Below are 14457 nucleotides of genomic sequence, written 5' to 3'. Positions count from 1 at the left end.
TGCTCGTAAACAAACTGAATTCACCCTTTCATTTTGGGCAGCATTGAGCATTGTCCCCTATCAGTTGTATCATGTTAAAATTGATATTATTATTAAAAATTAATATTTATTTGGAATAATAATTCAGATAAATACCACCTCTTAATTGTTCGGAGCTTTGAATTTCAACATATTATCAATTATCCCACCACCCCTACCTAGACTTTGAAGTAAAGAAGCTACTTCAGTCAAATATAGAAGTGTTGAATGCATTTCTTCATTAATAATAATAAATACATTTTCAAATAATCAACTAATCTTTTAATAAAGCAATAACTTATTTAGTCACTATATAAAGCAATACATTTTTCAGTCACAAAAAAAAAAACTGACTAAAAGTAGCTTTTTGTGACTGAATAAAGTATTGCTTTATTTAGTGACTAAATAAGGAATTGCTTTATTAAAAGATTAGTTGATTAGTAAATAAGTAATTTGTTATTATTAATATAGCACTACATTCACACTTCTATATATAACTGAAGTAGCCTCTCTCTTTCTGTCTCAGGTAGGGCCCTAACTGGGAAATTGGGCAGAAGCCACCTATGAATTGGAAAATAATGCCTGTGGATCTGGCTAACTTTACCCATCCCTATGACATTTTCCAATTTTCTTTGGTGAAAAATTGGAAAAGCGGTTTAACTTATCCTGCAGCTTTTTAAAATAACCAGTGAAACAATTGTTTTCAGCTGTAGCTTTTTAAAATAGCCAGTGAAACAATTGTTTTCAGCTGCAATTTTTGAAAACTTTTGCGGTTGAAGTTCTGCCCAATATTCCAAATTGGGGTAGGGCTGGTAAGCCAATTGATGGTACATAAAAAGTCAAAGCTCTGAACAATTACTAGAAAATATTAATGTAAATTATTATTTACAACTGAACCTATAATATTGTTACTAATATTAGTAATTTTAGCATGTTATAATGATAATAATAGGGTAACAATACTGAATGCTTCACTTATTGATGAGTGGATAAAATTTGTTTTAAGTTGGCCTAACTGCCAACATTGTGATATAACATGTGATTTTAATTCCAACCTGATCACAGAATTTAAAGTAACAAAGTAGAAATATTTCAAAATTGGCGATGGGCTAAAAATGGTGATAGGTAAGACTCAATTTTCAAGTTGTGCAATAATCTGCTGAAGTTTTGGCATATAAAATTGATGTAAACAAAACGTATCAACCAAGTTAAGTTAGTTATATAGTTCACTGGTTAACTGTAAAAGAGACTAATCAGAGTGGAACTCTAGGGTCGATGCGCCATCTAGACTATATTCTATAATTTCAAGAAACTGGCACACTCGTTTAACCAAAATGTCAGCAAGGTTTTAAAAGGAAGCCTCAGTTGCAAAAATTCCAATACAATATGATATTCAAACCTGCTCATTTATTACCTCTCACAAAAATTACTTTGTGAGCAGTGTAAATCGTCAACGACAAATTGTCACTAAGCTGACTGAAGTCACAATTCGCCCAGGTCGCATACCTCCCTAGTCCCTACTGCACCCAACTCGGCAAAGCCCTCAATAAAAACTATTTGAATCCCACAAGAATAGAAGCACTACATCCTGAAAGTATCGAAATATAATGAATAAGAGGTTGTTTCTCCTCGACCTCGCTGCAAAGTATCTCTAGCTGGCTCTAGTCTATAGAGTTCAGAAATCGACTGATGTCGAACCAACGCAACTGAAAGTATTAACACTCAAAGAATAAGAGAATAAACATGAGCAACTCAACTGAATAACACACAATACCTTATTATTTGTACAAAAATCACAGCCAACAACAAAAATTAGTATAAACTAGCAAAAATAAATTGAATAAATTTAGCTCTTTAGTGATGTCTGCCACTCAAGATGGCGTCTAGGTATTGACTCGACTGATGACCGTGGCGCCCTCTACCGCTGGGCGCTGAAGTCCAACAAACCACGGTAAAGAACCTGAATGACCGGATTATGGTAAATGAGCATCGAAATATAACGTGTATTACACATTTTTCGACCGTTTTTTCTAACAGTGTAGGGTCGCTCTCCGTCATGCTATAAGTAGAAGAGAGCATCATTAATTGGACAATAATTACAATAATTTCTTTCGGAATGCAGCAAACAGTTTTCTCTTCATCCTCTGCACGACAATATGAATCTTGAACAAATTATACATATTCTTAAATAGCCTTGATACCCTACAGAGCAAATTTGTATCTTCTTTTTAATTTCTTTCATTCTTCGAAATTTCTTCTTTTTCAATTCTTTAATCGCCTTGAAAATGTTAATCGATGTGCTCTTATGTTCCTAGTGACTGGTCAGTAATAACCCCTCCCACACGATCGTCTCACCCGCAGGAACTCGTATTACCCGAGCACAAGTGGAACCGCCTATGCTTCAGCCAAGTAGTCGCTGCAGTCGCCTAAGCTTATTCTCGGTCTGCTAGGCCGATCGAAATCAGCTTCTGGTCAGAATTTCCTTTTCCGACTTTGTCGTGTCATGAGAGTATGAAAAGGGTTGATCGTATGCCGAGTCGTACCGAACCTGCAGGCTGTTTCGAGTCAGCTGTTCGAGCCTAAATGAAGTGGTCACAGACCGGCTGATAGGCGTGTACCCAAGTCGTGCCGCATCTAAATTTCGTTAGGATATTTCACGGTAGCAAGGACTCCGTCCACATGCTTGACTCACCTGCAGGAATTCGTAGGAGTATACGGTCACGAAGGATCCCGTCCACACGCCCGCCACTGCCAGTCCCGCACCCACGTTTCTCGCCAGAGGGGGCAACATCTCCCCTGATTTGGTCATCATTGTATTCCACTGTATATTATTTCGAAAAATTGGTCGATTAATTCATTTGTTTTTATCAACTAACTAGAGGTTACTTGTTGAATTATTCACCGCAATTCCATCGCTTCAGAATTCATTTAGACTATTAAATGGACGTATATCGCGTGACTTAAATGGTCAGAAATTTTCTTGGAGAAAGTCATAGGAATTGTAAATTTATTTTTGCTATGTCTATTGTACATACCTTTCATTTTGTTTTCAGAATGCGTATACTACGAGACATCGAAAATAGAAAAAATTTCCAGGCAAAAATTTAATTGGTGGATCGTAAATTCATAAGTAAGAGAATATTATTTTATTCAATGTTTTCAATTACTAAGCAAGCCTCAAACAAAAAATCATTCATGTAACTAGTGAAATTTAAGTGAAACTTATCTAGAAGATTCCTAAATAAATTTCGTCAGTGATTTCACCTACAAATCTCTATCAGATATTTTATTTCAAATTATAAGTGATAGTTACTCACCTATCAGGATCCATATCACTGGCCCCAGTCCCGCCCCATAAGCTATAACGAAAATCATGAGCGCCGTCATCGGAAGCCAAAACAGATAACGGCGCGTCCACTCTTCATCCACCGATAGCATGTAGAAGAATGCACCCAGACCACCTGCAATATTATTTTTATTCAATTCAAATCTGTTCAATTTTAACCAAGCCTTTAATCCCATAATGAAGGGGGCCTAGTCGTTTCAGTTCTGTATACCAAGATTGGAGCAGTGAGTTGCGGGTTAGATCCCAGCTACCTGAAACTGTTATGGCCAAAATCGGCGAGGTGGCCGGGCGGTTAAGCCCAGCTGGTTTGGAGCAGTGAGTTGAGTGTTCGATTCCCTCAACAAGTAATGAAAATTCTGAGAGGTGATATGGTCTAATCCATGGTGACACCTCTATAATAGGACAGTAATGATACCTGCCTTTCAGAATAATTTTTCTAAAAAGGAAGTTTCGGCAGTTTGCAGTAGTTTTGAGATCCATAAGTTACGCACTAAAAACCCACTAATAATCGTCCATGAAACTTCAATACAAATTTTTCGGAATTTTTGTTGAATCATCTTATATGTATATTCGCGCTGATATTTCTCTTAAAGAAAAGCAATATAGCGGTTTCAGCTTTGATTAGTCTCTTATGGCTTGTCGCCGATTCTTAACCGCCTGGTCACCTTGCCGATTTCGGCCAGAATTCGTACAACTGCGGGTTTTGAACACGCAAGCCGGTTCTCCAATCTTGGTGATCTTTACACCTCAGTCAACCCAACTTTACCAAGCTATAATATGTTAAATGTTTACTTTTCCCCGAATATTTCTGTTAAAGTCATTTAAAATTCTCACAGTGACAGGCAGCCATGGAGGCAGAAGATACCACAAGCAGAAACTTCCTGCCAACTCTCTCCACCAAGACCACGGCTGCAACTCCTGCCAACATCTTCAGTGCAGTACAGAGCACGCCGCTCACGTTCTCTGACAACTCGCTGCCGGAGTTCTGCACAACAATATTTGGTTTATCATTAGTTAGACTTCCTTGATATTTTCATTGTAGCGAGCAATGTGGAGAGTAGTTCCATCCACATGGTTCCATTTTAAGGCAGAAGATCAACCCGAAGATCAAATTTTACGGGCAGATCAACCCGCAAACCTGATGTTCGAATTGCTTGAAATATTCCAATGCATATGTGTTAATGCATCCGATATTATGATAGGGAAAGCATGGAGTTATAGATATCATTGTTCAGTGGTATGCATTACCACTTTGCCGCTATACTATTACAATGAATATGAAGATGGACTCATTGCATGAGAAACGCTTATGCATTCACAAACTTTAACTTCTATTGGTTACGGCATCATTAGAGGTGAACAATCCTTGCAGAAAAAAGGTCGTAGAGCTCCATTCATCACACTTCATTCTAATATGTTCGCCAACATCACCATAAAGGCACATTTGTTGCGAATTGGCAATCTACTGATATCAGCCGCTAACTAGTGCCATTTTCGAGAGTCACTTGGAACATGACATGGGCCGAGCTATCATGGTCGCAAGGCGGCGTTCGGGCGCCTTCGAATCAGACTTAATCTTGTTAAAAAATTTGTTTGGTTGATCACGTGTTCGTTATAAAAACTTATCACAATGTATTTCCTACTTCACAAGTGAAAAATTTAAAACGGATAAAATAAAACATAAGTTCTCTTCTTAGATGTCTAAAACGAAAACGAGCTATTACCCAGTCGAATTTTAGAATCCATGCAGGGCCGCCCAAGGCTCCATCTACTCGGCTTAGAGGTGAATCAGGTGCAAATCGGCCACCTACCCTATTCGGCTGGAAATTATGAGCTTATTGCAAGAGTTGATTGTACGGTGGGCCAAATCTGCGTAACACCAAAAAGAGCAGCCAACCAGGCTTTCTCATTTCAGACGCTAGTATTTGAGCGAACCATTACCATTTACCATCACCCGCTCACGGAACAGCGTCGATGTATGTACACGCGTACGTTTGTTAAGGCATACGATGAAACAAAATGAGAATTGACTTTTGCAATTTTTCGAGCGTACGTAGTAGTTAAATAGTAATTTCATTCATTATAGGACAAAAATATCTGAATTTATATTGCTATATTTAATAAACCACATGCTGCTTGAGGGCATGTAAATATGATTTAGGGCTGCAAGAGAAGAAAAATACTTGATAAGTACGTGACAGTAAAAAAAGTATTGTTTGTAGCTCCAAGAGATAAATTCCTAATCCCTCTCATGATATACGTAAATAATATGTAAACTATCAATTGGCTAAAAAACCAACAGATGAACGTTCGGTTTTGCATTCAGGGCCTACATGTTTTTTATTAAATGTTCAGATCACTGTGATTTGGGATGAAATTGCTTGATATTGTGATGATAGTGCGTCGCCTGATAACAGGCATTGAACAATGTACCTTCGGATATTAAAAGGTAAACTTGTGAAGAATTTCACTTAAAAATAATAGATTTTGTAAGCTGAAAATTATAAAAAAACTACAAATTTCTTAGCTTTCCTGAGCAATGTTTCTTAAATGAAGCTCGTTGAAAAACACGACACCGGCTGAATAGCCGGACTATTCACACTGAGTGAATAGTCGGCATGGTGCCATGATTCCGGTATTCTACAACACTCAGTTGAGCTTCAAAGATTCTGGAGCTGGCAGTAATGGAAATTTTTAACTTAAGGTATACTGTATGCTGGCATAAGCGTGTTGTTTTAGCAGCTCGGGTCCATATACTTCAGGTTCTAATTTCTATTTCATCGAGAAAGCTGGATCCATTTATGGAAATGCAAGTTCAGTCAAGAGTTCAACTGCATAGTTGGGTGTAGTCTTCACCAGTCAGGCAGTCACCGAGCCGCTGCAAGAGAAGCGCGTGCAAACAAACATACAAATCGTAGCCGTAACTCGTAAGTAACCAAGTTGCTCGTTTTCTGTAACTATATGCTTTTTTCATTGTATCATCGGGTTTTATACCAGAGTGAAATCGAAGCGTTATCAAATTATAAATTATCACTGTATAAATTCCCAAACTTGCCATTGAACATGTCAATGTCAGGAAGGTCACAAGTTCCACCTGGAATTTCGACGGTAGCCAATGATCTATTCTTCTTTACAATCACTGTAGGCAGAATTTTATAGACTTGTGCAAAATAGTTCGATAGACCGTACACACGAGTGACGTGTCGTAAGATAACTAGTCGTTAAAAAATTACATTGGATGCGAATGCACGCGGGTGGCGCGAACAATTGATTACATTTTATGTACTTCGTACCCGGAAACACTGGAATTAGCTACCATACTGAATTAGCGCTGTTTTAAAATGGTTAAAAATTAGCCCTGTAGATACACCAGACAGTTGTTTTCATATATCTTAGGAGATTTTTGAGGACTGATTTAAGTGGCTATTGCGGAAGAATGCTCAACAGTATATGTGATTGTTTAGTGATGGCGAAAATGGGAGAAAGTTTAATATTGGTTAAGGTGAGAGAACGTTCTGCTCTGCCGTATGTGGAAAATGTTTGGCAATCGCAATAGGTATAAATGTTTGGAACGGGTGAATGTATTAGAATTTTCCCTACATGGATAATGATGGACAATATTGAGCGGTGTTTAATTTTGGAGAACGTGGATTTTTGAGTGCTAGTGAATGTTGAAGAATGTTTTGTTCGGGCAATGTGGGAGATTGTCGAGTGCTGGTGATTATTAAAGATTGTTTTGTTCGGGCAACGTGGGAGAATCTTGCATTCTGGTAAATATTAGAGAATGTTTGGAAAGGTGGGGTTGAAAGGTGCATTAACTTGTATAATTCCCGGTTCAAATTCTTGCTTCCTTTCCATTTGCTTAATTAAAATATTTTATAAAGCGTTCACCGATTCAAATGCCCCTCCTTTTCCCCATAATAAGAGCGATCAAATGCCCCCTGCCTTTCCACATTATTATTCGGCATCAAATGCCGCTTACCTTTCTCCCATTATATGGGGAGCAGAGATGGGGCATTTGTAAAGGCACTTTTCAGATTCTGCCTCCATTCTCCATGCTGCAGCTATCAGGTTCAAAAAACGCACCCCACGATCGCCCCAAACTCGCTCGACCCGTGGCCGGATTCTAAGCAGACGCTTATTTCGCTCGTACAAGCAGAGCGCAAAGTGGACGTAGAGCCGCTAATTTATGCGGTGGGCGAGCTTTAATTCAGAAGCTAACCACCCTCAAATTTTTAATGGGTATAGGTATGATAAAAATGCGGCGGAGAATCCAGTTGAACGAGAAAACATCACGATCATCATAGTGTATTTGTGGACATCTTTTAGAGAATAAGGCTGAGTTTTTATTTGTGAAAAACATTTTCCTATGTTCTAAAAGGGCGATACAACGATAATTACGCAATCGTTGCATTTAATAAGAATTATTATTGTGCGACTTAGTACACTGTATTATGTACAGTGAAAGTGAAACCACATTTTTCGCAGTCAAAATCTGTCTTTCGCAGTCAAAAATAAATCTAAATTTAGGAACATTTTGCAAGATTTTATACAACTATTAACCTTGAAAATAGTGCTGAGATTTGAAGTTAGGACTCCGTTGCCACACAGCGTTGAGAAGACGCCAATGGTGAGGGTGATGATAATTGGTTTGTAAATGTGGGCCTTTTTGAGGTCAGTCAGCTTCAATTTGGCCTTTTTGGCCTCCATTTGGGACTCTTGTACGGCCCTAATTTCTTGATCGATGCAGTAATCAGCACCTAAGTAATTGAAATTTAGTAATTTTTGTTTAGTTTCTAAGAAATGGTCGTCTAATTTCAATTTCTTTCCTGTTTCTGGCGAATAACACCAACAATGTTTGGTACAGTGCAGGTCATGCAGGGATCAGATTCTAATTCAAGAGAAGCCTAATTGATATTGTTGGGTAACATTCAGTTGAACTCTACTGGGCAGATTCTTTTGCAGGTTTTAGCACTTCATTTGATGGCAAAATCCACTAAATGATAGCAATTGATTTAGAGAGTGGGATATCATTGTCTAACAGGTGCTCAGTGCCCTATAGTGAATGGATCAGCCGCCAGAAAATAATTACAACTAGTGAAATTGTAATTCTTTACATGAATGTTCATGTTTGTTATACGGGATTGTCACTACTTAGGTTTCTTCTTTACTCGTGCTTCTTTACTCGTCTCTATAACTACCCGATACGATCAACCGGCTGACGGAGGCGGGCTAAGAGACAACTTTGTTTCTGTCTTTGAACAAATGCCTACTTTTTTATTTTTACAACACTTCTCTTTAACTTCACTTCTTGTCGTTTGTTTGTCTGTCTGTCTGTCTGCTACCTGTCCAAGCGATCTGAAATTTTGCACACTTGCGTAAAGTTGGAGACAATGCATGAATCAATTGAGAGAATAAATAATTTTATAAATTAAAAATTTTTTTTCGTTATTAAAAAAATGTAAAAATAATTTCGGCTGCTACAAATCTTGTAATCCATATATGACACACTTTGACCTGTCCAATCGATCTGAATTTTTGCACAATTGCACAAAGTCAGAGACAATGCTTAAATCAGTTGACAGAATAAATAATTTTGATAATTTACAAAATTTTGACATCTTAAAAAAATTGTGAAAAATAATTTTTTTTAATATTTGAAAATAAAATTAGAAATTCATTTTACATGTGTAACATCCAAGATACTGGATTGTTCAGAAGTATTGTCTTTAAAAAGTAATTTTTAAACGCATCTTATTTAAATTACCTTGACTTTGAAGTTCCTAAGTTTAATGACGGAAGTGGGGAGAGATTTTGCTCAATAACTCATCCTCTCAGAAGAAGTGAATTTCGTCTATAATGTGCTTCATAATACTTTTTGAAAAATGGGCTTGACAAATGAGTAACAAATTTACAATAGGACCTCTGAAATGCTGCAGAGCCGCCCTAGCTTCAGTCTCTCTGCCCTTCAAGAGGAGGTAAGCCGGCGACTCCTTGCAGCAGTAGACGAGGACGGCGTACAGCAGAGTCGGGCTGGTGCAGATCAGGGCCAAACGCTGCCACGTCGTGAACGTCCCCACCAACATGCTCAGCAAGATGCCCATGGTCAGCGCAAGCTCGTAGAAACTTCCTGAGCAACGAACAAGATCATGGATTGGTGGTTGAGTTCGTAAAGACGGGAGCAGAGAGTTGTGCGTTCGAGTCACAACTAAATTGTAAAAATTCTGGTCCATATTGGTAGACGTGATGATCTGGTGGTCATGAGAAGTAAGATTGTAACAGCGAGTTTCGAGTTTGAGAGAGTTGGGGGTTCGAGCAGAGAGTGGTGGCTTCGAGCCTGAGCAATACTGTGAAAAGAAAAACTTTTGGTAGACATCGGCGGAGTGGTCAGAAAGCTAAAAAATATAGGATTGTATCAGTAAGCTGTGGGTTAGAACCTCTGCTAAGCCGTGAAAATTCGAGTCGAAAGGGATTATAACGACGGGTGGCTGAACATCAAGATTGGAGCACGAGCTACGGGTTGGAGCCGTAACAAATTATGAAAGTTGCGTTCGATGTTCACGGGTAGCCGCAAACATGACTTAGTTTTTAGCGTCAGCCCAACAATGTGTTTCGCTTTGTTTTGTTTTCTGCATTCAACGAAATCAGTGAAATTTTGTCCAAACAGTGATGCACTTTTGCCCTTGTTCGGGTCATCCCTAGCAGTTTGGCCCGGCTAAAGGATTTATCAGTGTTCAACGTCCGCATTCAGCTCGTGATGTGGAAAGATACAGCCTCACTCCGTGTTTATAAGACCCCTTAATTTATCGGAGAGAGCAGACATGACATTAGTACAGGGTGGAATTATATTACACTCTGGCAAAAAAATTCAGAAATCATGAATGCTTTAAATACATTTGTATTTTGTGCCTTATCCTGCTGCAAGGTGAAAGTACAAGTCTCTAACATACTGTTTATGTTTGTTGCCAGTTGTTGTTTTCAGAGAAAATTCGTTGCATTACTTTAGTTTCCCGTTGCGAAAGCATATTGCTTTGCATTCGTTTATTTGTGTATATTTACAACGTCCATACTACATTGACCATAAAAATATGAACAAACTTGGTCGTCTGTTGTTAACCCAACAAAATTCTAAATAACAGCCCAATAAAGTAATAGTTGTGAAAATTCATTAAGATATAACAGCTAAACCCAAATACTCAATTCCAAGATATATAATCCGACGTCTCTGGAAGAATGCTACACAGTAAAAATCTGCAAAAAAACTGCTAATTTCACCAAGTTTCACCTACCAAGCCTTCCTCTGATGTCTCTCGAAGAGATTTCACCTACATAGGCGCTGCCAGCCGCTGAGCTCGAACCGATAAACAATCCTGTCATTCCCCTGCCCAGCGCCAGAATGGGTAAGTTGGACCCTAGACCTGGCAACGAAGACAATATCAGAGGCCGAATTCACGAGTTGGTTCCAAAACGCTGCAGGAGCATAGTAGTGGTGAGTCATTGAGTTCATTAGGGGAATAATAAATCAGTTATTGTTTTACAATTACGTCGATTTCACCCAGATATAAGGAATAATAACAGTGCTCAGTAATATTTTATGCGAAATTAATACTGACCTGTCATGAGCCAGCCCACCAGGGACGGCACTGCGGAAGCCAGCAACGCCCCTCTTCGTCCCTTGGCGTCCATGAGGGCACCGCCCCCCAGTGCCCCCAACAGCGCCCCCACGGCGTATGCTGACATGAACCACGACAGCTCCTCGCTGTCCATCACCACGACACCCCGTGCTAGCGCTTGCTGGTTGTCCATCACAATGGGGGACCGTGCTGATGTTGGCTGGCTGTCCATCACCATGGGAGAGCTTGCTAATTTTTGCGAAATGATGTCGACATCAGGAATGATTGTTGTTTCGTTGCTATCAGTGTCGTTACTAAAGTAATGATAAATGCTGGTGTCACCATGGTTACCTATGCCGGATGTACCGCTGGTGTCTGCGCTAAGACTCAATGTCGTGTTTTGAAGACTAAACGTGGTTCGATAGCCATTAAACTTGGGGAATTCCTGGGCAGCTCGTAGCTGAAAAGAAGCAGGAGCGTTGAAACCAATCACCGCGCCAACCGCAATCGCGCTCACCGACACTGTGAGCGTACACAAAATATGCGTTACCGATAGTGATCAACCTCTTTACAACTTATCAAAGAATATTTGATAACTATTCAATGGAATCGACTTTGTTAAATAATTTAACCCTACACCCCAACCAAATTTGGATGCAGATCCCATTCTGTAATAGGTGCCGTCGAAGATTCGGATAACACGTGAATCAGCTGCTCAATATATGCTGGCCGTGATAGAGAAGCACAAAAACAACATTTGAGCAATTTGAAAGCTCGGTATGACTGCTCGGCCAACTCTTCTCATACTCTCGGGCGACTATAAAGTCGGAAACGACATTCTGACCAGAAGCTGATATCGATCGGGTTCATGGCAATGTAGATACAGAATATTTCTCACTGAGTGTGGAGATACCTAAGCAGCAACCTATAGGCGCCACCCGATTTATGTTAGGGTAATTTCATAATTTATTTAATTAGGGTTGGTTACGCATGGCAAGTCAATTCAAACTGAAACAAGTCAACACCGGCGGTTCAATGACGGCCATCTAAGTGAGGCTGGCGACGCAGCAAACAAATTTTCATGGAAGCCTAGTTTTTTGTTCGAAGAAAATGTCATCAGAATTAAATTATACATTTAATAGAAATGTAGTTGAAATTTATTGGTAAATATTCACCGACTACATATAGATTCATGCAACTAATGCTTGAGTCAAGACTTGTGAAGACGAAACATTAGCATACGTGGGAGGGTTTGAAAACGCATTTGGAATTTTCCTGCCTACGTTTTCATGCATGAATAGTTGAACCTGTATACATCATTTTATGAACAGTCAATAACAATGTTATTGATAAAAAGCAGAAAAACTGCTTATAATAACTTTTGTAAAAAACGAATTGATATATGAATAATTAATAGGAATTATTGGGTTATTGAAATATTTAGTCATCATACTTACTTTTAATTAAAATTTCATTCATGACTCGGAAAGAAAAACCTATAAAAGAACAGACAAAAAAATCACAATTACATCTGGAATAGAATTATCGTCAAGTAATGAAATTTTTAATTTATTACCTGATAGAGCTGTTAGGTACTGCGTCAACTGCGCTGGTTTAACTTGTTGCATTTCGCTGTCAGCCATACTGCGGAGACTGGACGCTCAAAGCCCCTTAAAGTTGAAAAGCACACACTTGGCGGGACTGAAATAGCTTAAAACTCTACAAAGTTAAACACTTCACGAGGCTGAATTCTCACATAACTTTTAAAAGTTCAGCAGCACATGCATTTTACAAGACTGGATTCTCTCAACACTCTCAGAGATAAAAAACACCCAATTTACAGACTGCATTCGTTCTAAACTTCTCACAGTTGAACGGCACAAACAATTGTTTAGTGATTTAAATTTTTTTTTATTCATATAGATTGAAACTTTTTTATGACTCCAAACTTTTATAACGCTTCATGTAATTAGAAGATCAGCATTGCTATTGTACGCGTCTCTGATGATATTGTTGCTTAACTGAGTTTAGTTTATTCAAGTTAATTTCTGGTTTAGTTTATTTTAACGTCGAGTGTCTCGATATCATGCAGCAGCTGAAAATATAACAATAAATCATAGGAGCGCTGATGTGTACAAGATTTTTACATGACAATGTCTTCTTGATAAAGCTCCGTGAATCCGACCCCGAGGCCTACTTACAAAATTATTTCTCTTTGTGCTATGATATTTATTCTATTATTACATAATTTTACTCGCATGAGGCGAAGTATATATTTCCTGATTGACTTTCAATAACTTCAATTCCAATGTCAACTCGTGTCACTCGCACAAAGCCGACAATAAACCTGTTGGACGTGCTTTGAAGCAAAGCTTGAAACTCAATTGACCGCCACTGACACAACCGGCAAAACAAACGTGGCCACGCATTACTGATATTCAATCTTAGGTTCAGGGGGTTCAAAAGCAATTCGTGCAGCCCACCATTACAAGACATACCCAAGGTACTTAAAGGCATTTTATTTATATCCTATATACAGGGACCGTCGGTTGATTAAAGCGTTTTCATGACGACCGTGAAGGCGAATCAAAAACGCTTGTTTATGTCTGTGTTTGCTGACTAACTCTTGTTCCTAGGCCTGCTGGTACGAATAACATTGACGATTAATGCCTCTGTACACCAATGGTTGAAGCTAAATTTCCAATAGTATTTTCCACGTTTTGCCTGAGTTTTGTCACGGTCTCTCTGAGTATTGACACCATCGTTTTTCCACTGATTGCAATGACCTACTAATGCTTGACTACAGAAACAGAATGACTTACTAAATGCCTGAATGACGCATTCACCGCGAACGTTTCAGAAGCTGCCTGCCCTGCAGTGTCCAAAAAACTAAATTGGACGGGAAATTTCAACCTTTGGGTGCGTCTTTTTGGCTACGAAGAGTTTTTCTTCCAGGAATAATAGTTAGGTACTATAACTATCATTCATTATAACCATCATTGCGACAAGAGTCATTACGAGCGCTCAGAGATATAAGTTAGACATTGTCCAAACAGCGACGCACTCTTCTCCTTTGCGTGGGTCATCCTGATGAACAGCGATCATCCAGCGCATTAGTACTTTGTCCGCTCACTAGCTGCTCACGCCGTGGGTGAGAAAGTGTGTCATTATTTGAACATTTCAATTTCAATTTTTATGACCTTTCAATTTTTCTGATTGAGAAGAGAGCCGCCGCCAGAACTGCTATGCAAGCTAATTGGATGTGATAAAAACTGGAACCCTATCAAAATTTTTATTCCTGTCAGCCGCTGGCACAGGGATGCCCCATGCTCACCTGGCGCGTAAATTAGCGGCTCTCTGTCCGCTTTAGGTTGCGGTTGCCAGAGCGAAATAAGCGCTGAATCAGATTCTTGTCGAATATCTGGCAAGCTTGGGGCAATCGTGGGGTGCGCGTGTTAAGCGCCTGATGCCTTCCGGAGA

General features: G+C 39.1%; 1 protein-coding gene across 1 annotated transcript; it reads right to left on the bottom strand.

Moving 5' to 3' along the window:
* Positions 1-2710: 2710 nt before the first annotated feature.
* On the bottom strand, positions 2711-12620 carry LOC108668522 (facilitated trehalose transporter Tret1; the record flags this gene model as incomplete). Its single annotated transcript, XM_018155756.2, has 8 exons — positions 12554-12620; positions 10978-11499; positions 10654-10782; positions 9288-9494; positions 7928-8124; positions 4199-4349; positions 3336-3479; positions 2711-2814 (listed from the first exon to the last, which is right to left on the bottom strand). Coding segments are annotated over exons 1-8 (1521 nt in total), but the record flags the coding sequence as incomplete, so codon positions are not given.
* Between the last annotated feature and the right edge of the window lie 1837 nt (positions 12621-14457).

Source organism: Hyalella azteca, unplaced genomic scaffold, assembly GCF_000764305.2.
Source record: "Hyalella azteca isolate HAZT.00-mixed unplaced genomic scaffold, Hazt_2.0.2 contig11079, whole genome shotgun sequence".
Taxonomy (NCBI): Eukaryota; Metazoa; Arthropoda; class Malacostraca; order Amphipoda; family Hyalellidae; genus Hyalella; species Hyalella azteca.
The sequence above is the reverse complement of the archived record's forward strand: the minus strand, read 5'-3'. Positions and strand labels throughout refer to the sequence as shown.